This window comes from Empidonax traillii, unplaced genomic scaffold (genome assembly GCF_003031625.1).
Source record: "Empidonax traillii isolate 1590-97213 ecotype Southwest subspecies unplaced genomic scaffold, ASM303162v1 scaffold42:size1813164, whole genome shotgun sequence".
Lineage (NCBI taxonomy): Eukaryota > Metazoa > Chordata > Aves > Passeriformes > Tyrannidae > Empidonax > Empidonax traillii.
In genome coordinates, this window is record NW_020955235.1 from 119,457 (window position 1) to 141,564 (window position 22,108).

The window sequence follows — 22,108 nt, forward strand, 5'->3', positions numbered from 1 at the left end:
AAACACAAGGGTTCAGAGCATCGTTCCCTCTTTTTTTTTATCCTAGTTTTTTATCTTTTTTTTTTTTCCCCTTCCCCTTGTTAACTGTCCTGTTCGTGTCAGAGGGAGGCGGCGGTGCCCCTCTGCCGCGGCCAGGCGGGGCAGGACCGTACTCGTCGGGCTCTCGTCGCTCTCGGGGGAGCGCGGCGGCAGCACCCGGCCTCTGCCCGCACCCCGTCTCGGCGTCTCCCTTCGGCTGTGTGTATCTGATTGTCAATTTTCTTTCAAAGTTTATTTTTATGAAAAAAAAAAAAAAAACACAAAACCAAAACAAAACCAAGAGGAAAAGCTTGGGCTTCCAAAGATGTCTAAAAATTGATTTATGGTTAGTATGAAGACAACAGTATAAAAATAACAAAGGAGGCGGCAGCTGCTGCACGGATTGCTATGGAGACCCTAATGAAATTAGCACTATCAGAGGGTTTCTAATTTTTTTGCGCTCTAAGCTTCTAATTTCTATTTCAGATAGCCAGAGTGTAATTAAAAAAAAAAAAAAAAAAAAGCCCACCGAAATAATAATATGTGCGATAGATACCCAGCCAATAAATAAATGTTAACCTCACCGAGGTTTTTGTATGCAGGATTTGATCTGAAACAAGATGGCCAATAGCTCCGCTTTGTAGATTGCCTCATCAAAGCGGCTGAGCTTCCAACCAAAGGTGGCTTCACCCGGCCGAGCCAGCTGCCAGCCAAGCTACCGAGGCGCTCGAGTGGGGCCGGCCTGTTAGAAATAAATACTTTAAAAATACTCTCAATATTTTTTTAAGTGTAACGGCTCTTTGTGTGATGCCACAGTTTGTTTTACTCTATTAATGATTTACGACTTGCTGTCTCAATTAATCCTTACATAAACTACAAACACCAGCCACTGTTACAACTGTTCAAGACTACTCTCTCAACTAGCTCAGACCGATTATACTAAATAGGTGAAATGTAAGTCACCAGGGACCTGAATCGCTCTCCCGAAGTATTGGTGAAGAATCTCTACAAATAGCCACATAAATACATTAAGACGAGGATAAATAATCAGTGATACAAAAAATGTCTCGCTTAAAATAATAAATACATATCATTTAGTCCAATGTGATCCTTACGTTACGGAGGAATTCATAAATTAATTTCTCTGAAATAAGCTTACACGCGGGCGAGTTCCCACGGCTCACGACTGGTCTAAAACACCTCAGCATGACGCGCTGCTAACACTACGGCATCTCTAAGACTTACCTTCAAGTACATCATTACCAGCTTATCAGTCCCTGGGTTGGCAGTATATTGCACTGTCATGCTTAAAAGAGCTCTAAGAGAAAGGCTCCTGCTCACGGAGCTACTCGGGGGTGCAGAAAAAAGAAGGGAGCTGCTAGGGGAGACAAATCCACTAATACTGTTGGCACTCGAGAGCACAGTAACACTGTCCCGTCAGAAAAGTGAGGTAATGGAGAGGGGAGCGGGCCCCGCCGGCCGCCACCCCGCTACAGATGCGTGAGCTTGGGCGCCTCCTGCATCCGTCCCTGAGAGTTGTGGTGAGAGGAGAGGTCCGTGTAGGTAGGGTGGGGGTCGCAAGGTCCGTGGTGGTGGCCGCCGGGGATCTGGGCGGCGCAGCTGTAGTCCACGCTGGCGGAGGAGGGGTGCTGCAGGTGCCCCAGGTTGAACATGGGGCCTGAGGCTGGCATCGAGTCCACGAAGTTGCCCCCTACGTAGACGGGGCTGCCCTGCAGGCTGGGGTTGGCGAAGCCGCCGCCGCCGCTCTGCATGGGATGGGGGTCGTACTCCGCGCCCGCGTAGCGCTTCTGCTGCGGCAGGCAGCTGCTCAGCGGCGCCGTGTAGGCGGCCAGCCCGTACATGCTCTGCTGGGACTTAGCGAAGGAGGTGGGCGAGGGCGCGTCGTAGCTGAGGCTGTTGACGCCGGGAAGCTGGCTGGAGTAGCCGACGTGGTTTGGGCCGCTCAGGGGGGGGCTGCGGTCCGGGGACTGTCCGACGGGGGAGTGCATGATGCCTTTGGCTTTTTGGTCCTTTTTGTACTTCATCCGGCGGTTCTGAAACCAGATCTTGATCTGCCGCTCGGTCAGGTTGAGCAGGTTGGCCATCTCCACACGGCGCGGTCGGCACAGGTAGCGGTTGAAGTGAAACTCCTTCTCCAGCTCCACCAGCTGCGCGCTAGTATAGGCTGTGCGCACCCTCTTGGAGGCCGGCCCGGGGGGGCTCTTGTCCTCGCAGCTCTCTCCTGCGGGGAAAAGGCACAAAGAGACGTTGGTCTCCCCAGAAACTCCCCCCTCCCCTTCCTCCCGGGATCCCTCGGAGTCCCGCCGTCCCCTCTCGCTCTGCCGGCGCCCAAGGAGTGGGCACAGGGAATCCGGGGTGGCCTCCCCCCCTCTCTGCCCGATATACACACCCTCCCGCGGGTAGCTCCCCCCAGAGACCCCCAGCGGCCACCCGTCCAGGCGCTGCCAAGAGCCGTCGGGGCTGCGCCTGCGGCCGCTGGTCTGGTGGGGGAGCGAGGCGGGAGCACCCAGGCTGCCCCACCTACAGCGCCCGGCAGGGCCGGGACCCCCGAGCGGGGGATGGAGGCGATGGCAGCTGGAGGACTAGGGGACAAGGCGCGGGACCAGGGGGCTTTGGCCGAGGGGCTCAGCCCCGCCCTCCCGGCCAAACAACGGACCGGGGAGGGGGTGTTGGGCTACCTGGGGGGGCGCAGGTGGTTTTCTGCTTGGAATTCTGCCGGGACTCCTTCATCCAGGGGAATATCTGCTTGCTGAGAGTGGCGGTGGCCGAGCCCGAGGAGTTCGGGCCCCCTTTGGCTTTTTTCGGAGGGGGCACGCTGGGAGGGGGGTTGGGCGGGGAGGAAGGCGGCAGGGCCGGGGGCTGCTGCTCGCCCATCCCCGGGGGCTGACTGCCCCCGGGGCCGCCCCCGCCCGGCCGCATGCAGCTCCCACTCAGCTCGCTGCCCTTGTGGGCCGGGGCGCGGCCGGGCGCCGAGCCCTGGACGGAGCAGGCGGAGCCGGGGTACTCGCCGTCCAAGCCGGCCTGGCCGTAGGGCTGGTGGGCCGCGCCGTAGGGGTAGGCGTCGGCCTTGCTGTAGGTGTAGCCCCCGAAGAGCCCCGCGTTGTCATAGTAGGCGGCTTTCTGCATCCTCTGCTCTGCGATCGCCGAGGCCCGCGGCCCCCGCTCAAATAACATTGACCGCCGCCCTGCGCCTCACGTCGTCGGCCCAGGCCACTCGCAGCCACCTGGGGAGGGAAACAGCAGGGACACAAAAAAGGCTCAAAAAGGAACCCTTCACTCCAGCACCTTCAGCCTCAACCTCCCCACCACGGGAGGACTGAGAGACATCAAGGAAGGAGCAGAGGACATCAAGAAAAGAGCAAGAGACACCAGATTAGGAGCAGGGAAGGACCAGGGTCATCAGGCAGGAGTCCATGCAAACTGGGGCACCCCAGACAGAGAGCAGAATACACGAGGGAAGAACCGGGGCACAGCAGTGAAAGAGTCACCCAAGAGCGATGGTTCAGGGGGGAACGGGGACACATTGGCAGGACATCTACAGGCCACCTTTTGAGGCATTTTGGGGCATGTTTCATTGCTTTGTTTTGTCTTTGGGCCGTTCCCTCTCGAGTTTGGCTAGATCGTCCCCCGCGGTTCTAGGTAAGGGCTCTCAGTGAGCAACTGTGCTGGGTGGTGTCCCCAGAGACCCACTGGCCCATTTCGGCCGGGAGCCCCCGCGCCCCCCGCCCCACACGCGTGCGCACGGCCGTGCATGGCTGACATGATGGATGGAGCCCGGGCTGCGGCCGGGCAGAGGCAGAAAAATCCCGTCCCCTTTGAAAACCCGCCCTTCTTCTTCCCCTGGATTCCTCCACAGTTAAAGTATAACCGGCACCATTCACTCTCTTCACTTTGCACTATAAAGGAAGTCGCAGGTCAGCTCCCCTATTTTAATTCTGTGATTAATTAAATTTCCTCACCCAGCGTTTCTCGTCCCTTTTATTTGTAGCCAGTAGAAAGAACCTGGGACATTTGAGATCATTTTTAGAGGGTTCTTTTCTTTTTCCAGCCTGCAAACTTATGACGCTCCCCTGTGCGCCCCCCTAGCTCCCACATCAGGCTGCTCACACCGAAAACGCAAGGTCCCCCTAGGGCAGATATATTGGGGCACTGCTGTTACCTTCCTCCTTGCTGCTCCCAAAACTTCTCTGCTTTTTGTACAAGATGGAAACTGTTCCGCATTTTTGTTGCGGCTTTTTAATATTGCCTCTTCCTATTTTTCTTGTTGGATAGGGCTTTTCTCCGACTTTTTTGGTAATTTTGTAAATTAACACAGACTTCACCTGGCAATATAAGTGTATCTTAAGACTTGTTGTATTTCTGCAGGATTTAAGTCTATTAAAGTACCAGAGAAGAGTAGCTAGAAATTTTTGAACACTGTCCGATAATTATAATTATCCAGCCTATACTTAAACAGTGCTATCGCAGTACTCCTCTTTCTTCCCCAGCAATTGGTCCCGCCAATTGTTCTCTAAAATTCACCGGGAAACACATTTCTATAAGTAAAAATAACCTCAGCGAGTTGAGATCTGCGGCCCCTATTGCAGGTTTACCCCGTGTCACAAACAGCCGGAGTCCTTTTCTTCCCTGAACAAAAGCTCGGGGTGATCTTTGAAGCTGATGGAAACGGGGAAAGAACTGTATTTCTCTCCTGGAAAATTTCAGTTTAAAAAGTCTACGGGAATGGACGATGGCCATACAGATGAGTTTTAATGTGCTGTGATAATCTGGACGAGTCTTGAAAGTATTTTTGTCCAAATATCTCTGTCACTCGTTTCCCACTTCTATAATCTACATTTTCGAGAGCAGTCTGGACTGAGGACTTTTGTTAGCACAACACTGCCTTAAACGTAGGCTTTTATGTGCCTTGTGAAATATAGTTCCCAAAAGAATACGCAGAATCTTAAGAAAGAATATTGCTGTTAAGCTGTTAAAAGCCTTATTTCTTTTCTGAAATACCAACTGCTTGTGAACTCTGCTTGAACCTAAAAAGGAGGCTATGGGCCATAAATCACATGGACAATGCTCAACTGTTTGGTGGCTCATCTCTAGATCTTAAAAAGAGAGAGAGAGAGAAAGAGTGAGACCTTTCTAGGGTTTGATTTTTCTACGAGTACAAGGCCCGGGGTGATGTTTTTATAGGTAACACCAAAGCGGGGGCTCAACACTTGGTGATTTGACCAGAAGCAGCCTCTAGGGAAAAAAAAAAGAAAAAAAAAAGAAAGAAAGGAAAAAAAAAAAAAAAAAAAAAAAAAAAAAAAAAAAAAAAAAAAAAAAAAAAAAAAAAAAAAAAAAAAAAAAAAAAAAAAAAAAAAAAAAAAAAAAAAAAAAAAAAAAAAAAAAAAAAAAAAAAAAAAAAAAAAAAAAAAAAAGGGGAAAAAAGTGACATCCAAATGGTGAGACCGAGCTGTGGGAGGTGGGCTTGGAGGCACCGAGGGTAGGAAACCGCGAAGTATCCATGTCTGTGTTTCAGATTTCCCTTCCTCCTCTCCAGAAAGGTTTAACCTCATCTGAACTGTTAGGCGTTGCACATGATAATGAGACTTTTTGTCCTGCCACTGGTTCCAGCGCTTTTGGGGGACATCGACCCTCTCACATCTCTGACCGGGGAGCAGCCGGGAGCCCACGCGTCCACCCGCGCGTGTGTGCAGAACGCAGCTGGCCCACACTGACACCGGCCCGGCGCTGCCAGGCGCTTTCCTCCCGACACTTTTGTATTAAGCAGTTCTCTACTAAAACTTCCACTACACTTAATTCTGCTTCGGATCAATATCTAATATGATACCGAATAAATAAGAGGCGGTGAGAGCGGGCAGCGAAGCGGTTATTAAAGCAGCCGGAGCTCTCAGGGTGCATATCAATGCACCTGTCATTGCGGTTTGTAACAAAATTTATGACTGCTAGCGCCGTGGCAGTAAACGCTCCGGCCAGGAATGAAAAGGAAAACACTTCCCAAGCCCCGGCACTTTCAGAAGTGCAAAGCAGCCGGCGCGTAGGAGGGAGCCCGGCAAAAGAATCCCCCGCTCGGCACGTTTCCCGGTCGCCGGCCTGGGGCAGCCCTGTATATAAGGAAAGCGCTGGAGTCGCCACCGGACCCGGCCGCGGGCTGGGCACCCACAGCTGGGGCTGCACTTGAGCCTCAGCCTGGAGATGTCTCGTCTTTGAGGGCGCTGAGAGCTCTGGGGAGCGCGAAGGGGCCCCGCGAGATACGGAGCAGTGGCCGCTGTGGGGCCTCTTAGACCAGCTACGGAGTCCCCTCAGGGAGCCACCCGCTTCCCGCGGCTGGGTCCAGGGCTTGGCTGCTCCCCAGCCAGGCTCGGCTCCCGCGGAGCAGGGGCCGCTTTCTACGGGTTGTTCTTTATCTGACGTGGGGGGCGGTGGCGCGCCCCGGGTGCCGCCGGCGAGGGCTCGACCGGGAGCCGCCGGGCCAGGCTGTGCTCCCTGCAACAGGCCTGTCGCGATAGGGGAAGTGAGAGATGGATGCAAAAGGAAATTTAGAGAACTCACCACACTTATGTTTTTTCTTGGTTTTTGACTTTAACTGTGTGAGTAGGATCTTCAGGTTCCTTTGGATAATCCGTGGGCACGGACCTGCAACAGAAGTGATAACTCTCAGCGGAAACTGCTTTGTTTTGGACTTTCTTCCTTAGGACTTTGTTAATAAATGCACATCTCGTCCTCAGCCCCTCACCGTATCTCTCCGTCCGCGTCAGATCTTTTACCAGACAAAGGGCAGATGTTTCTCTTCATTTATTAATAGCACTTTGAGAGAGGCGGGGAGCAAACAAACGAGCAAAATACTCCGGTTGCGGGTCGGACCCAGGTAGAGCGGCCTGCAACAGCCGCTCCGACGGGCCCCGCACCCCGGCGGCGAAGCCGCGCCTGCCTCCCCGAGCACCCAGCGCGGGCCGAGACGCGGAGAGGCAGCGCACCAGGGTCCAGGAACGCCTTTGCAGGGGAGCTGCGGGCACCTTCGATGGTCACAACCACCGTACCCGCATCCACGACCCGCGGAGCTCTCGGCGGAAACGAAGCTAGCGCGAGTTTCTCTCCATTTCTCCCCCCAGACCCCAACTAAGACAGACAGAAAGATAAGCGAAGAAGCCCCAGCACTGAAAATACACTGCAAACATTTACGTCTCGAAATTAGTATTTTGCGTTTGGCTGCGCAATGTGTCGATTCAGGACTTTAAGAACTTAAGAGTGCCAGAAAATCCCCCACAAAGAAGCCCAGGTCATTATAAAGACGATATCTAGCCACCATAAGCCTTTGAAATGACCTTTGGCTCGTACAGCAATAACTCACCACTTAATGAACAACCAACGGAAGCGCCTCCGATAGCTCACAACACAACAGACCTTACAACTTTCCACCAAGTCTTCTCTCTCCCTAACCAAACTCAGTAGGATGCTACATTCCCCTTCCAAATCACCTTAATTTATGCTGGCAAACAGGAGTGAGGGAAGTGGAGCTTCATGATTACACATGATGCTCTCTCAGGTTCCTGGCCCGGGCCTGTCCTGGTAACGTCTTATATAATATATTCACGTGGGCGTACGTCAACTTTAAGTGCCTTATTTTTTTTTTCAAGATAATTCATTAGAAATAGGCACTTTACAGGGTGTATGAAGGCAGCCTAAGTTGGGTTGCACCTTAGCCCCTGAGCGGAGAGATTATAATGTTGCAAACCGAGTTATTGTTAGCCGCTGTTGATTAACACGGTAAGTTTTCATTTTGTGCTTAATTAATTATCGACTTCTCATCCCTTTCCGTAGCAGCTTCTCAGCCTCACAAGCAATAGGTTTCTTGCTCTAGACGTGCTTTGTTTAGACAGAGCTTGGCCAAATACCAAGATTTCCACGGCCACAGGAAGAGCCCGCAAAGTTTGTACTGCGAAGAGAGGAGTCCGGGCATGCTGGAGTTGTGCTCGGCTCCCAGCGCTGGGAGAAGACATTGCCAGAGCTAAACCCAGGGAAATCTTTAGAATTATTAAGGCATGGGACCAATATAGGTATTATTGAAATTTTAGGTGAAGTTATAAGTGAGTGCTTCCATCGAGCCAAATGAAATGCTTCTTGCAGTAATTGGATTCAGCTGACTAACTTGCCAGGCCAGCAGCTTGGAGGCATACAGCTAAGAAAAATGTTCACTGCTTTTAACTTCTGATCGAGCTGAGCAACACGCAACAAAATATAAAAATAAAAAAATAAACACCTTAACTTTCTCCCTTTCCCTTCACCTCCCACCCTGTTTCCCGCGGGGCACTCCGACCCCCACGGAGGACTCGCCCGGGTGACTCGGGGCGGGCAGGGTCTCCTACAGCCTTACACATGCTCCTGCTCGACAGCACAACGCCGGGCTTTACGCAGGGGCTCTACAACAGACAACCGAGAGTTCACCCGGGCTCCACGCAGGCCACCAGTCAGTGGAAACAGGCGTTCCTGGGAGAGCCGGGCTAGTTGCAACAGCCCAAGAGGGAGCTGAGATGTAAGTGTATGCGGGGAGGCTGTGTGGTCGCTTCCAGACCCCCAGTTCGCCCAGAGAGGCACCGGTCCCCCCCAGGCATCTTCCCACAACCTTATTGATCAAACCACACAAACGCAGGACAAGAAACTTCTCAGTAGATAAATATCAAGCCGTGCTTCAAACGGCGTGTGTAACTCGAAGGCATGAGCATACCGGTAATAGCAGCACTAAAACAACTGGGGGAGGAAAACAACAGCCACTAAGGAAAACGAATGCACGGAGAGGGGAAAGGTTCGGGAAGACACTTGGCACGAATATTTAAGAGACCCTATGTAAGAGCTACATTACCAATGAGCCTATTTTAAATCGCCCTTTACAAATCAACACGGCTACCCCCTGCCCGGCTATCCACGGCAACGCATTAACGTGATGCTCAATCTTACTTTAGCAATGGGAGCATCTAGCAAAGTTGTCTCTCCTTCGTTTCTTTGCTTATTTGTAATTCCCTTCCTGAAACCACCCAAAATTGGGAAAAGGATAGGATTAAATTTAATCCCCTAGCCTTTGGAAAGGACTCCACTTTTTATTTAAAGAGTATAATACAAAGAAGATACAGCCTAAAACGTTCAAGGAGGTGGAGACCACTCCATATATTTGCAGCCACTATGGGCAGATATTGCAAACAAATTCCAGATCATCTCTTAGTAAAGGCGATAATACAGCCCCTGCGGTTAAACGTCCCATTTTGTCATGCAGTTGCTTACCTGTGTATCAATTTATCATAAACCTGGATTCCTCACTTTTCAGGATCTGCGCTTGCAGTTCTTAGAATATATCCTTCACCCTTTGTCTGCAGACAATACTCTCCTAAACCTGATCTTGCGGTTTTACAGACATTTCCATACACCAGAATTCCCGATAGAACGAAAACAGGCTCAGGCTCAACTACCAATAAAAGAGAGCGACTGGAAATCGGAATTTGTTGGGCTTTAAAAAAAAAAATCAACACACAATCCTTTAGCCATCAGCCTCCTGGAACCAACGACAGCAATTGGCCGGCCCCTGGTTTGTTTTGGTTTTAAATCGTGCGGCCATTGATGAATTTTGGGGGCGAGCAGGAGAAATCCCTTTATAATCAGAAATATAGGCACTGCCTTAAAATACAGGCATATTGGCCCACGTGATCGCAGAGCAGAGCGCCGGGGCCGAGGCTGGCGCGCTCCCCGCGCCCCCGCTCAGCGGGGCTGCTGCGCCGGGCCCCGCGGGGCGGGCGGCCCCCCGCGCCCCGGCCCGCCCGGCCGCGCTGCCCAGCCCGCGCTCCTCCCGCACCGCGGCCGCGCCGCCCGCACTTACGCGCCCCGCGGGGCCGGTGGAGACCGGGAAAAGGTGAATTCCGCGGGATGATCCCAGGGCGCAGAAATTCCCAGCGGAGACAGAGGAGGTATTTGGGACCGGCTGCAGCCGAGGGCCTGTGCCGGGGGCAGCTCCGCAGCAACGCTGCTCTGGCGGACAGGCGCTGGGGCCCACTGGTGTGCGCGAATTTTTGCTTTCTCCGTACCGGGAAGATGCGGGGCAGCGGGGACTACCCGTCTGGAAGCTAAACAAGCACTGGGAAAAAAACCCTTATGACACTTGTGCGTGTGTGTGTCTGCCCTGATCCTGCCTCCCTTCTCTGTGTATATGAAGAGACATAGAGCAAACCCGGTGTATATCCGTCATGTGTGCCCACAATGCTCCCTAACAATTCCAGTTCGGCAAAATATATATATATATATATATATACAAATATATATATATATACACATACATTAGCTCCTCTGTTTGATTTTTCTAACATATCTGTAGCTATAAATACACCACACCTAATCTAACATCTGCTATGATTTCATTACCATCCGAAGCATGGGGATGTGACAGTAACGTATTACCTTACAATACTAACCATAAGTGCATTGTAACATTTATCTAAATTACATTGCTTTTCCTGACTTTGCAAACCAGTTATAAAAAGATTGGAGTCCAGTGATGGAAACATAAGTTCAATGTAAATTATTGTGTACGGCTTCGGATTTATAATCCTATATTTCTTCGAAATGATGCACTTAAATCTCGCCTCAAGTAAGAGGTAATGGTTCTTTATATCCTTTTCCGTCAGCCATATATTTCGGTGTCTGGGTAGTTTTGCCGAGCCCCCCGCGCTCGCGTGTCTGTGTGTACATACAGCAACCCCTACACGCACAGCGTGTTCTGCATACTTGTGTACATACACACAAAGCCGAACATAATTCCGGCCGCTGTTTAGACATTTTGGATGACGGAGAAGTCTTTCGCTTCCTACACAAAAGTGCGAGAGAGAAGCTGGACATGAGCAAAGAGCATGAAGAGGATTCAGAAGAAAATGCCTTTTTGGAGGACGTTTCGGAATCCCATGGAAAAAAGCCTCACAACCCTAGGGTGTCTTTTCAGAGTATAGGGATTTAAAAAAAAAAAAAAATTAACGTGAAAAATGGAGGGGACGGCTTAAAGAAAGAAGCACCTTCGCCGCCACCAGAATTGAGATATCCTAAAGGAGACTGAAAAAGTATTAAGGAAATGTTAATCCTTTGGCTGGTGGGACTCCAGCTTTGCGCGAATTTGTCTCCAGTAAAGGATCTAAGACTTCTTCAATCGGAGCATATGTTCATAGAGCAATAAAACAGAAAGATTTACAGTCTCCGCCCGCCCCCCAGCAGCCTCGTACCCTTTCAGGAATTACTTATGATGATTTATAACAACAACTCCGGCAATTGTCAAACTGATAAAATAGCCCGGGCTATATGCGAGAATAAACGCTCTTATGAAAGGGCTACGATTTATGTTCAGGTCCATTTTACTGCTTGTCTTGGTGGAGTTTGGTTTCTTTCCCGGCCCAATAGGATAATATAAAACTTCATTGATAAAAATGTAGGAGTTCTCCTGAAGTAGCAAATCTGTTCCTTAGTCACTAGCAAAGCACATAAACATTTGTCATCTTTGAATAATTGAATTAATGTGTTATTGTTTGAATGTATAATTCATAACATAGGAAACTTTGTCTCTGTCCTGCCACCGAAACGGAAGCAATAAAAAGCTGCAATCTAGGTTTTTTTAGAAATTACTCCAGCAAGGGATAATAAAGAATATCCTGTTTGCAGAAGGTATTTCCAGTTGATTGGGATTTCACAGAGAAATCTCAGACTCGTTGTCCATATTCTATGGAGTTGACAAGGAGTGGCTTTGTATAAAAACACAAATCCTATTTTCCCCTACTCCGGGCTATTGATCCGGGACTCCAAAGCCGGCATGCCCGGTTCGGGGCTGGATTCGCCCGAGGTCCCCCGCAGCCCCGCGCCTGGCGCCGAGTCTCGGGTGAGCAAGGACGGCGGGCAGGGCAGGAGCGGGTAGGGCGGCCGGGGCAGCGGGGCCAGAGCCGGCCTTTGTGCGGGCGGCAGGGGGAAGGCGCGCTCGGCGCTGGCTCCGGCCCCGCTGTCAAAGACGCACGGCAAAATTTACGACCCTGCTTGCGAAGGAGCTGAGGGCCTTTCACCGCCGCTGGGACCGGGCAGCGGCTGCCCTGACAGATGCATTGTTTCCTCCGCGCTGCTCCGCGCCTCCCCGCGCAGGCAGCCGCGGCCAGCGCCGCCACCCCAGGAGGCGGGCGGGCGGTCAGCCTCCTTGCTCCGCGGTGTTCCGCGGCGCTCCGCGCTCGTCCTCTTTCCCCCGCTCCCTGGGAAGCAAAGGTCACCGCTTGCGCCCGGTCCGGTTCCCGGCCGCTGCCGAGCTGGAAATCAGGAAGCAGCGTGCCCTATTTGTCAAGTGTTTGACAGCTGAGTTCATTAAGGCTTAAATAAGGAGAAATAAAAGTAAAAAATATTTACGTACCGGGCGTCTCTTTTTCAGCAGCTACCAAAGAGCTAGGTGTGCAGGGAGAGGAACTGCACCCTTTGTATATTATATTCTTGGGATCTCTTCAGTTTTCAAGTCTGATAGAGTCCTTTGCTTGGCAGATTAATGACGACTCCGTGTTTCTTAAGGGACGTGCTGAATTAATTATTTCGCAAATCACGTGGTCAGGACTTGTAGAAATCTATTCTTATCATCTTCCTTGCACTTTGAAATTCTGCCTGTTATGACTGTTCCTAGCAAGATTATTTTGGTCTCTAGGCTTGGGGGGAAGGAGAAAAAAAAAAAAAAAAGAAAAAAAAAAAGGAAAAGGAATCAGGGGAAAGGGCTAACAAACATGGCCGTTGGAAGCGGTGTGGCTCTGCACCGAGAGGTCCCTATTTACTGTACTGTACAGTGAGTGGGGTTTGCTATTGACTCTGCCTTTCCTCTTCATTCTTACCTTAACGACTAGTGGTGATATAATATACAGAACTGTATTGATGTATCGGGAGTAACAGGAGGAGCTATTAAACGAGAGAAAGTGTAATCACAAAATATGCCTCAATATTTAAAGTTAGCGACTGTGTGCTTAGAAAGGCACCCTCACCCTTCCCTCCACACACTTGGGCAGTAGAGGCACATGTCTTCTGCTGTGCACCCTGCTCCTTGCCTGGGCTGAGCCAGAGACTGTGTTTTTGGACTCGTGCCTTGACCACGCTCCAGGAGAGGACAAGCCCTCAGTGACAAGTACTTATGACAAAAATAGTGCAATCGACTTCTCCTGGCTAGATGTATGTCTGAGGTGTTTACACAGGGGAGAAAAAAAATGTTTACCTTAGTTGCACGGGAAAGTTTAAAATCTCCAAGTTTGTGTTTTCTTGTGATCTTTCTTTTGTATCCACTGTCAAAATAAAGATTACTGCTCAGGAAAAGCTACTCTCTACATTGCAATTTCAAATTTCCATTTCTTTCTTGAACTGGTTCGTTCCAGGACTCACCTAAAAGGCACACATCTGCGTGGGGATCGAGGTGACTTCAGGTGTGGCTCCTTGCCTCCTACCACACAGGCAGAAATCCGGGAGTCATTCTAGGAGGGCTTGTTAAATGCAAAGCAGCAGCAAATGGATGACAGGCACTTTTAACTGCAGCCTAAAAGTAAATATAGACTCCAGCTTGGCCTAGAGTCACACCATTATGGCTGGGGCAAACAGCAAACCTGTTCAAAGGGACATTTGGAAGGATGCTATGCAGAGTCACTCATCTTTTAACACTGTAATGATGGGAGGGACCAGCATTTTCACAGAAGAGAGATCCACCTTGTAAGCACTGTTTGTTCAAGGTACAAACCAGAATCTATTTCGCTACACCTTTTATTATTTCAGAATTATGTGGAGGTCTTACATCAAAACTACAGGCGACAGTTAGTATAAATAACGCTTTAATCAGTGGCAGCAAAACGTCAGCAAAGTCTATAAAAAGCATCACACTTTAACAGAGATGAGAGTATTTGCTGAACAATGCGACCGTTTAACAAAGGCTCCAATGCACAACGTTCACTCATGATAAACAAAAATAACCAGCTTCACTTCGTACACAGAATATCTCTGGAGAAGGGTTAAAACCACTAAAAAATAAACCTCAGGTTCGTTTTGCACAGGAGATAAGGACTAGTGAGTGCTCCTGGTCACTATTACAGACATTCCTGACCCATCAGAGCACTGGCAGCTGAAAACTACTTCTTTTTGGTACTTTCTGCCTCCACTTCAAGTATTCTCCCATCTTACAGCGCAATTACACCTATGTAAACCTACAGTGCCCCGGCCTCGCTCAAAGGGTGCTTGCAAACAGGGTTGTAAGAGCTGTGCCTGCTGAAGCCAACACTCGTCCCGGAGTTATTAACATTTCAAAAGACAATGAGACAAATTCTGCTCGCAGCTACATCCCTGTTTGACTTCAGTGGGCGGGGGAAGGTAATCTGGGAGCAGAAGTTGGTCCTTTAACTTCGAGAGCCATCTCGCCATCTCGGTCGATTAGAAGCACAAAGCAAGGATTTGCTTATCCAAGGCCATTATTTTCCAGAACTGTACCACAGATGCCAAAGTAGGTGTCTCTCTCTCTCATACACAACACATTTGCCCTGCTCCCAGCCAACTTATCACAGACTTTAAGTAAACAGCGGGGGTCCGGCTGGGGGATTTTCAAGAAGAGCAGCTAGAGAGGTTTTATTTCTCACACGCCACCTTCCTTCCCCCCCACACCCACCCACCCCCGCCCCCCTTAATTTTCCTAGATTCGTATGAAGAGTGAAAGGATGGCTTTGAACAGCTCTGGAGAGGAAAGGCCACTACCGCAGGAACCTGATGTAACAAAACTTGAAAACTTGTCTCAGGAATTCCCTCCTCAAGCGCTGCTGCTAGCTGCTCTCCATACCAGAGAAAGGGAAGGGTAGTTTGGGTCCAAAAGGTTAAGGGTTTAGAGGTCACTCTTCCCGGCTGAAATACAACTAATCGAATAGAAAATTTGTCCTCTGGGTGAACCTGTTCCTGCAATTTAGCCGAACTTCAGTAAAATACCTTTTCAGCTTCTCAACGTGAAGGCGTCAGAAAAAAAGACGTCTTTACTATGTATGAACTCGGTGCTTTTTGTCATAGAAACAATGATGCGAATAATGCGGGAATATCCATCTTTAATATCACGACGTGGAGACATTCAAGTATTGCCATGTGCAAGTCTGAGAACTGGGCTAACCCTAAGGAAGAACAAAGAGTTTTCTCCAGGCTCTAAAACAAAAGACCAAGTCTTAAAGACACTTTGCGGACTTCTAGGGATGAGAAAAAGGCAGAAATTAACTGCTGGCCACAGTTAACGCTGCAGAATACACCCTTGTTGAAAAGTTCGCCTTTTGTTTTCGGATTCATTTAATCCCATTTTGGCCACTGTTTTCCCGAGCGAGCCCAAAAGCCTTGAGTTCTCGATGGTAAGCACCCAGCCTGGAGAAGGGCACATTAACTCACCCCCTGCTTTTCCTCCTCCCTTCGGTGTTTGCTATGAGTTTCCTTCTTTGCCCCTTTTCTCTTTAATAAAGGCATCACCTCGTTACAATTTCGACGATATGGTTCCTCTCCCAGGCTGCCCTGAGGGTATAGGAGATAAGGGCTGAGCTTTAAAATCGCCTGAGCAGAGGTGTAAGTGGCTGAGGGAGCTGGTTTGGTTGGCTTTCGTAGTTATAGCGCACTAAAACTTTGGCAACCAGCAGTCAGGAACAAATCAGTGAGTATTAGACGAGCTCTATTCCCATGCAAGCCTATCCTCTTTCCATGAAAGCAACTTGCTGAGCTTTCCAACCGTTGCAGTCATGTGTCATGGTTTTCTTAAAAACAATCACTGTTCTTAAAACAAAAAAAAACAACAACGCCAAAAATCTAAACAAACCCAAACCACAAAAATCCAACAGACGAAAATAAACCTAAAACAAAACAAGGCAGCAGCCAACATAGCCTATCTCTCTTTAGCAGAAAAGAAAATTGAAATCTGATTGAAATAATGTATTCAGTCTTCAGCTTTGAATGGCTCAGGTTATATCAGAAATCACATTAACTTTTCACCTTTTTTTTTTTTTGGGTGATGGTTTTATTGTCTGTTTCGAGTTTGTTGGGGTTTGGTTGTTTGGTTGGTTTTTTTTTGGGGGGGGGGGTGGTCTCCTCTCTTATTTTTTTCTCTTTTTTTCCTTTTTTTTTTTTCCCTTTTCGTTTTTAAATGAGGTATTGATGGTTTAAAGCACAGCGCTGACTAGCAGACTTTGGAAACAGATTTCAAGCCTGTAAGCTCTGGATGGCACATGGTAAGGAGCAGGGACGCTTTTCCTATTCACAAAGGAGGGAAATAATAAAAACTAAAAAGGGGGGACAAGAAAGTTGTGTACGTTCACACAAGTAAACATTACATAAGTGATCATGAGACTGGGAAGGAGAAACACTGTGTTTCAGCTCCTCTTCCCCGTTTTTGGTTTGACTATTTTTCTTTTTGTTTTCACTCTTCTATGTAACAAATAAATAATTACCCTAACACTATCAGAACATAAAATAACCCGTTTTCACTTAATTCCTATGCACACCTTCTGAGACGTTATGGAAATGAGCAAGTATTTTCATCACACCAAGAAAGGTAAAGCAGCACAAAAAAAGTTCACATTTACTAGTCTTTAGGTTCAAATAAAAGACTATACTATGAATTTCCTGTCCTCAACTTGCCCAAAATGCATCCGTGCGCAAATTACATGGGATAAAAAGACAATTAAAAGTATAAATCCCAGAATAAAGCATCCAATCTTCACTTTTGAATTCAAAACTGAAACACAGGACAGTTTCATTTTCAATGATTTATTACTTTTTAAGGACAGAAGGTCTCATTTAATATTTTCCCAATTCCCATTGCCTGCGTGATGGTTTGGTTTTTTCTCTTCCCTTTCTCTTTCTTTCCCCTTTTTTTGTTTTCCTGTTTTAGGTTGTGCTAGAAGAGGCAAATAAAATAAAGTCCAAAGTAGCGTCATTTTGTCTCCTTTGTACAACAGTACCTTAAAGAAAGATGACAGTTTCTCGTGTCCTTAGCTGCTACATGCAGGTTCTGCTTGGGCAGTGTCAGTTATGTACAGTACTGGTCAGAAGCGAAGGATGAAATGGAAAATTTCACCTCTTCTACAAAGTTGTCAAGTCAGTCTGATGGTCCTTGGAACCAGTTTGTAAATGGGGGTTTGAACCAGATGAAGAAGACCTGCCCTTCGTGTTGGGCAGTTTGTGATCTTTTTTCCACTTCATTCTTCTGTTCTGAAACCAGATCTTGATCTGGCGCTCAGAGAGACACAAAGTGTGGGCTATCTCGATACGGCGGCGCCTGGTCAGGTACCTGTTAAAATGAAATTCTTTTTCCAGTTCTAGGACTTGCTGTCTGGTGTAAGCTGTGCGGGAGCGTTTAGGTTCCCCTCCGTTGTAATTGGGATTCACTGGGAAAAAAATACGGAGAACTTTACAAAGCTAATCTTGATTTGCCGTTTCGACTTTACAAAAGAAAACCTTATGAGCTGCGAGCATGTGGCCGGGCTGGATTCGTCCCAGTTGCTTACAATGGACGGGCTGCTCTCCCCCACGCTTGAGGCAGGCACTACGGGCACACGCAGCTAGGTAGTCTGGGAGCCTCTAGCAGGCTCCTAAAATGGAGTTTTATCCTGCATGGCAAAGCCCCGCGTGGCCAACAGCCTATTTCCTCAGCAATAAAAATTTATGGCGAGTGTAATTGGCCACCTCGGCTTAAAAAGCTCGTCCACGAGCCTGGCAGGGACTCGGGCAAGCGCCGCTGAGGACGATCGGAAGCAGGGTAGAAGAGCAAAGTAAGAAGAGGATCCTTACCCGAGTTTACATGGACTTTCTTCATCCAGGGATAAACTACTGCTGGCTGCTTAACTGCGGAGCCGTTTGGGGGTTTGAGGGCCGGCTGCTGGCTGCAGGCTCGCGAGTTGGACATTGGAGGCGGTGGACAATGCTCTGCTGGGCCGGGGAAGTGGCTCGCCGGGCCGGATTGCTCCTGTCCGTGACCCCGTGGCTGCCCGGCAGAGCCTTGGGCATTGCTACAGCTAAAGGGCTGCTCGTTGTAGTTTGATCGTGGGTAGAGTCCCTGGTGCTGGAAATCAGAGCCCTGCGAGGCACTGTAGTACTCGGCCCCCTGCTCGCCTAGGTAGCTATTCTGCAAATATTCCTCGCAAGGAGGAAATTTGGGATCCACATACTTAGAGTTCACCATATACGAACTCATGGCCATTAATTTCTGAAGGTAGAAAATACTAATTTTTCTCGTGTTGTCTTTTTTTCCCCTGCCATAGAGCCCTCCTACTTGCTGTCAACTGAATAAAGTTAGGCGGGCATGTGACCGGCCCGGCCAATGGGGAGCCGGGCGCCCACCGCCGCATTTCCCCGCATTTCCCCCGATTCCACTCAATAACATCCCTTTAACCGAGTGACCCCCCTCTCCGGCGGGCCGCACCCCCAAATCAGGTACCAGAGGTGTAGGGGTACCCCGGGGAGGCGGCCGCTGCCCTGCCCACAGCCTTTTGTCTGAGCCGGCTTCCCCCAGCCCCGGGGGATGCAGTCCCGCCGCCTGATTTACCAGCCAGCATCACCACCGGGGTTTAGTACCTCGCTTTAAATAAAATTTAAAAAAAAAAAAAATAGAAAGGAATATACGGAGCGATGAGCTGAAGCGGGGTTTAAAAGGGAGGAAATCGGTAAGCAGCAGAGGAAAAGAAAAGCCATCAAAGAAGAGGGTAATATGATGTACAATAGATCTGTCCTGTCTTTGTCTCGCAGAGGTCATCCAAAAGTTACCAGAATTTAGTTCTGCTGAATAAAATTAGGCAATCAGTAACTTCTCATTCACTTTCAAGTCTCAATATATACGCGTGCATACGTATGCGCGCACAGACGCAAACGCCAATGTATAGATATAAATCTATACATGTGTGTGTGTAAAATCATACAGATGGCAAGAAACAGTTCACTTTTAACTACAAAAGTTCAATCAGCTGAACTGGAGACGTCATTTAATTAGGTTAAAAGTATCACGGGTTTAATTTGATAAATTCGGTCTTCATTCATCAGTATCATTCCTGGAGCACAAATAAATACATTCCAGTGAGACGAAGGCTGCTTTTGCTGCTTTCGTAAATATTTTGGTGCGATCTGGACCCTTGACAGGGAAATTTTGCTAACTCTGGCATATCTAACTAATTTATGAGTATCTTTTAAAAGAGTCATTCACTGATTGGTAGATAATTTCTTTCTTCTCCCTGCCCTCCCCCCCCCCGAAAATTTGTAACTTCTGGTGAGATTAACTGTTTAAATTCACAGATTTTCAGTGAAAGTTAGGACTGAAAGACAATTGAAGTTTTTAAAAAAAGTCCTAAAACCCAGCAATTAGGAGCGAGGCAGCAAAACTTTCATAATTTTGAGTGTTCAGCACGCATATGCCTCTTGATTCCACCAGTATTTAAACTTCTAACCATTTGCAGAAAGGTGAAGTTTTTGCATCGACCATATATTCCCCTAGAATCGAATCTGTGACTATATGAATATCACACAAATTCGGTTCTACAGGGTATATATAGACAACGTAATAACATTCTGTTCTCATCTATAATATAGCAGGTCTTTGCAATTCTCTTAGTCTCTTACTGTCTTCTGAGGAATGCAAACTATTCTGCTGGGACCCAGTTCTGAAATATGGATTTGTAGGAAGGTGGGATTTCGGAAAAGATTCACTCTTGTTATAATTGCTGCAATAGAGCTATACGAGTCTCCACCAAATCATAACGACGAATTTCGACTACCAAATTCTCAGAGAGACCTGCCGCTCTCTTTAAATCCTCTGCCGTTTACGTACTCGCTACCGAAAATGGACCTGATCGGTCAAATGGTGCTATTTGGAATAATAATGGTTAAAGTAATTTAGAAAGGAGTCTTTAACTATTTAGACTAACACGAATCCGAAGAGATTCTCCATAATCAGAAATCCCCCCAAGCCCCAAATAAAAAAGGAATTAAAAAAAAAAAAAAAAAAAAAAAAAAAAAAAAAAAAAAAAAAAAAAAAAAAAAAAAAAAAAAAAAAAAAAAAAAAAAAGGCAAAAACGAAACAGAAGTAAAACAGCCGACAACAGAAACAGCAGTTGGTGAAAAAGATGAGATTAAAGGCTGGAGTTAGTTGCTCTCGGGAAGAAGAGAGTTTCCAAATTTACCTTCATCCCATTATGCTGGTCTAGCTATTATCCCCATGAGCTGCCCGCGAGCCGCAGCCTCGCACCCTCCCAGGTTTTCCCCGCCGTAGCGTTTATGGTGAAGGGCAGGGCGAGAGGTCAGCCGAAATCATTTACAAACATATCACAAAGTTTCATTATTTTTACTTTGTCGACAGCGGCACACAGGAGTACAAAAGTTCATGAATTGTGTCTGACCCAGCTCCTCACTGCTGTCCTGCGGTCAACCTCTTCTCCTTCCACTATTTAAAACAGGCACCATAAGGACAAATAATGGTGCGGGTGTGATACATCCAGCCACTGCGGAGGGCAGATTTGGGGGTGTTGCGCTTATCCGAGCGATGTGTACCGGTTTGTTTGCCTGGCTCCAACTTCCAATTGCCTGATCTGGGAGATCCTATTTTTAAACATCTGGTTTCTTACCACTGCGGTGGTGCCTTCTCCACAGCAAGTGCAACTCAAAACGACTTCATGTCCTCAATCCCCCCCGTCTTATTTAAATCTCCACACAACTATTTTAAGCGCCTCGCCCCACTTTCTCCTCCTTTCTCAGAGGGGAGGGGGATACCCCCCGCCTCCGCGGGGGTTATTAACCACCCGGCTGAACTGGCACGGTAACATCCCCCGCCCCCCAGTGCGAGCTCGCGTTTGGGGCAGCCCCCAGGAGCGGACAAGCCCGCCGAGGGCTGCCCAAGGAGAAGTGAAGGGTCTGGGGAAGCAGCAGCTCCCCGCTCTGCTTAATACTACACATTTTCATATTTGTTAGACGCTGTGACCTGCGTTTCACCTTATTGCACGACTTGCTCAGACAGGTCAAAGCCAAAGAGTTATTGATGAACAAAAGCGTTATATATTCACCTCCTGTTCTTCTGCCCATACAAAATACTTTTGATCTATCAGGCTTTTTGTATTCTGGTTCTTAATCAGTATGCTAAATGTACGTTAGCAGAAAACAAGTAATCCATACGTCTAAGGCCGGCCTCGGAATAAAATTCCAAGGGCATCTACGTAGCGCAGGGCTGAGCTACGAGGGGAGGAAAGTTACCTATGGAACATAATTAAAACTGCAATGCTGAAGGCGATTCTTTAGTTTGTATCTATAGGGCTTGAAAACCAATATAGCCTCGTAAGGCAAAAAGACAAGGAGAAGCTAGGCACAGGCAGTGAGATAGATTGTTTATCAGGAAGCAGGGAGAGGAAACGGGGAAATGCAAACAAACACAGTTCCTCTACATGCTCCCGGTCAGAGCGAGACTGGCAGAAGCAGAGAGGGCAATATACAACCTAATCTCCAAATATTGCGATATTTGGAGAAAGCTTTCTTTTCCTCTTTGAGGGACGAGCCAGTCTCAGCCTGGAGCACCAGAACTGATGGTCGAAGCTCCTCACTAGAGCCAGAAGGGTTCAACAGCATTTCCTGATGCTCACTTATCTGCTGCCCTCCTCTCGGTCCCCTCAAAGCAGCTCAAGCAGGACCATCTGGGGTGCGAAAACCCCTACAATAAAAGATTGCCCTCCTAAGCTCTGATACCCGTTCCCATGCCTTTATAGCATTTAAATCCACGTTAGAGCCTTCCCTGCCCGGAGAGACCTAGCAGCAACGGTCAGCTCTACCGCCTGCAGCTGGGCTGTCCCGGCTGGCCAGCGCTGACCGCTCCCAGCTCCCACCACCTCTTTCACCCAGTCACCAGGCTGTATCAAACGAGGGTAACATCAGAAAGCAGGCACAGCTCTACTTGGGATCCCATCTGGAGAAAAGGGTGGGAGTAGCCAAGGTTATGAGGCGCTGGGACACAACGTGATCCGTCCGAGTTCTGCACGGGGAGGCGCTGTACAGTCCCACCTAGTTGAAATGGAAAAGC

At 48.5% G+C, this 22,108-nt stretch overlaps 2 protein-coding genes across 3 annotated transcripts in view; both read right to left on the reverse strand.

The window, feature by feature from the left end:
- Positions 1–211: 211 nt before the first annotated feature.
- Positions 212–22,108, reverse strand: part of HOXD3 (homeobox D3) — a 29,746-nt gene continuing 7,849 nt past the window's right edge. Inside the window, exons 2-4 of the mRNA XM_027878452.1 lie at positions 6,586–6,669; positions 2,718–3,263; positions 212–2,260 (exon numbers count right to left, since the gene is read on the reverse strand). Coding sequence (XP_027734253.1) covers positions 1,509–2,260; positions 2,718–3,213 — 1,248 coding nt within the window. The 5' untranslated portion in view covers positions 3,214–3,263; positions 6,586–6,669 and the 3' untranslated portion in view covers positions 212–1,508. The remainder of the gene's footprint in view (positions 2,261–2,717; positions 3,264–6,585; positions 6,670–22,108) is intronic.
- The window catches only part of HOXD4 (homeobox D4), a 6,894-nt gene continuing 1,671 nt past the window's right edge, over positions 16,886–22,108 (reverse strand). Inside the window, exons 2-3 of one of the 2 annotated variants that reach the window (XM_027878456.1) lie at positions 17,851–19,968; positions 16,886–17,447 (exon numbers count right to left, since the gene is read on the reverse strand). In XM_027878456.1, coding sequence (XP_027734257.1) covers positions 17,143–17,447; positions 17,851–18,259 — 714 coding nt within the window. In that variant the 5' untranslated portion in view covers positions 18,260–19,968 and the 3' untranslated portion in view covers positions 16,886–17,142. Of the gene's footprint in view, positions 17,448–17,850; positions 20,050–22,108 lie in introns of those variants that run through there. The other variant, XM_027878455.1, reaches the window with a different exon arrangement.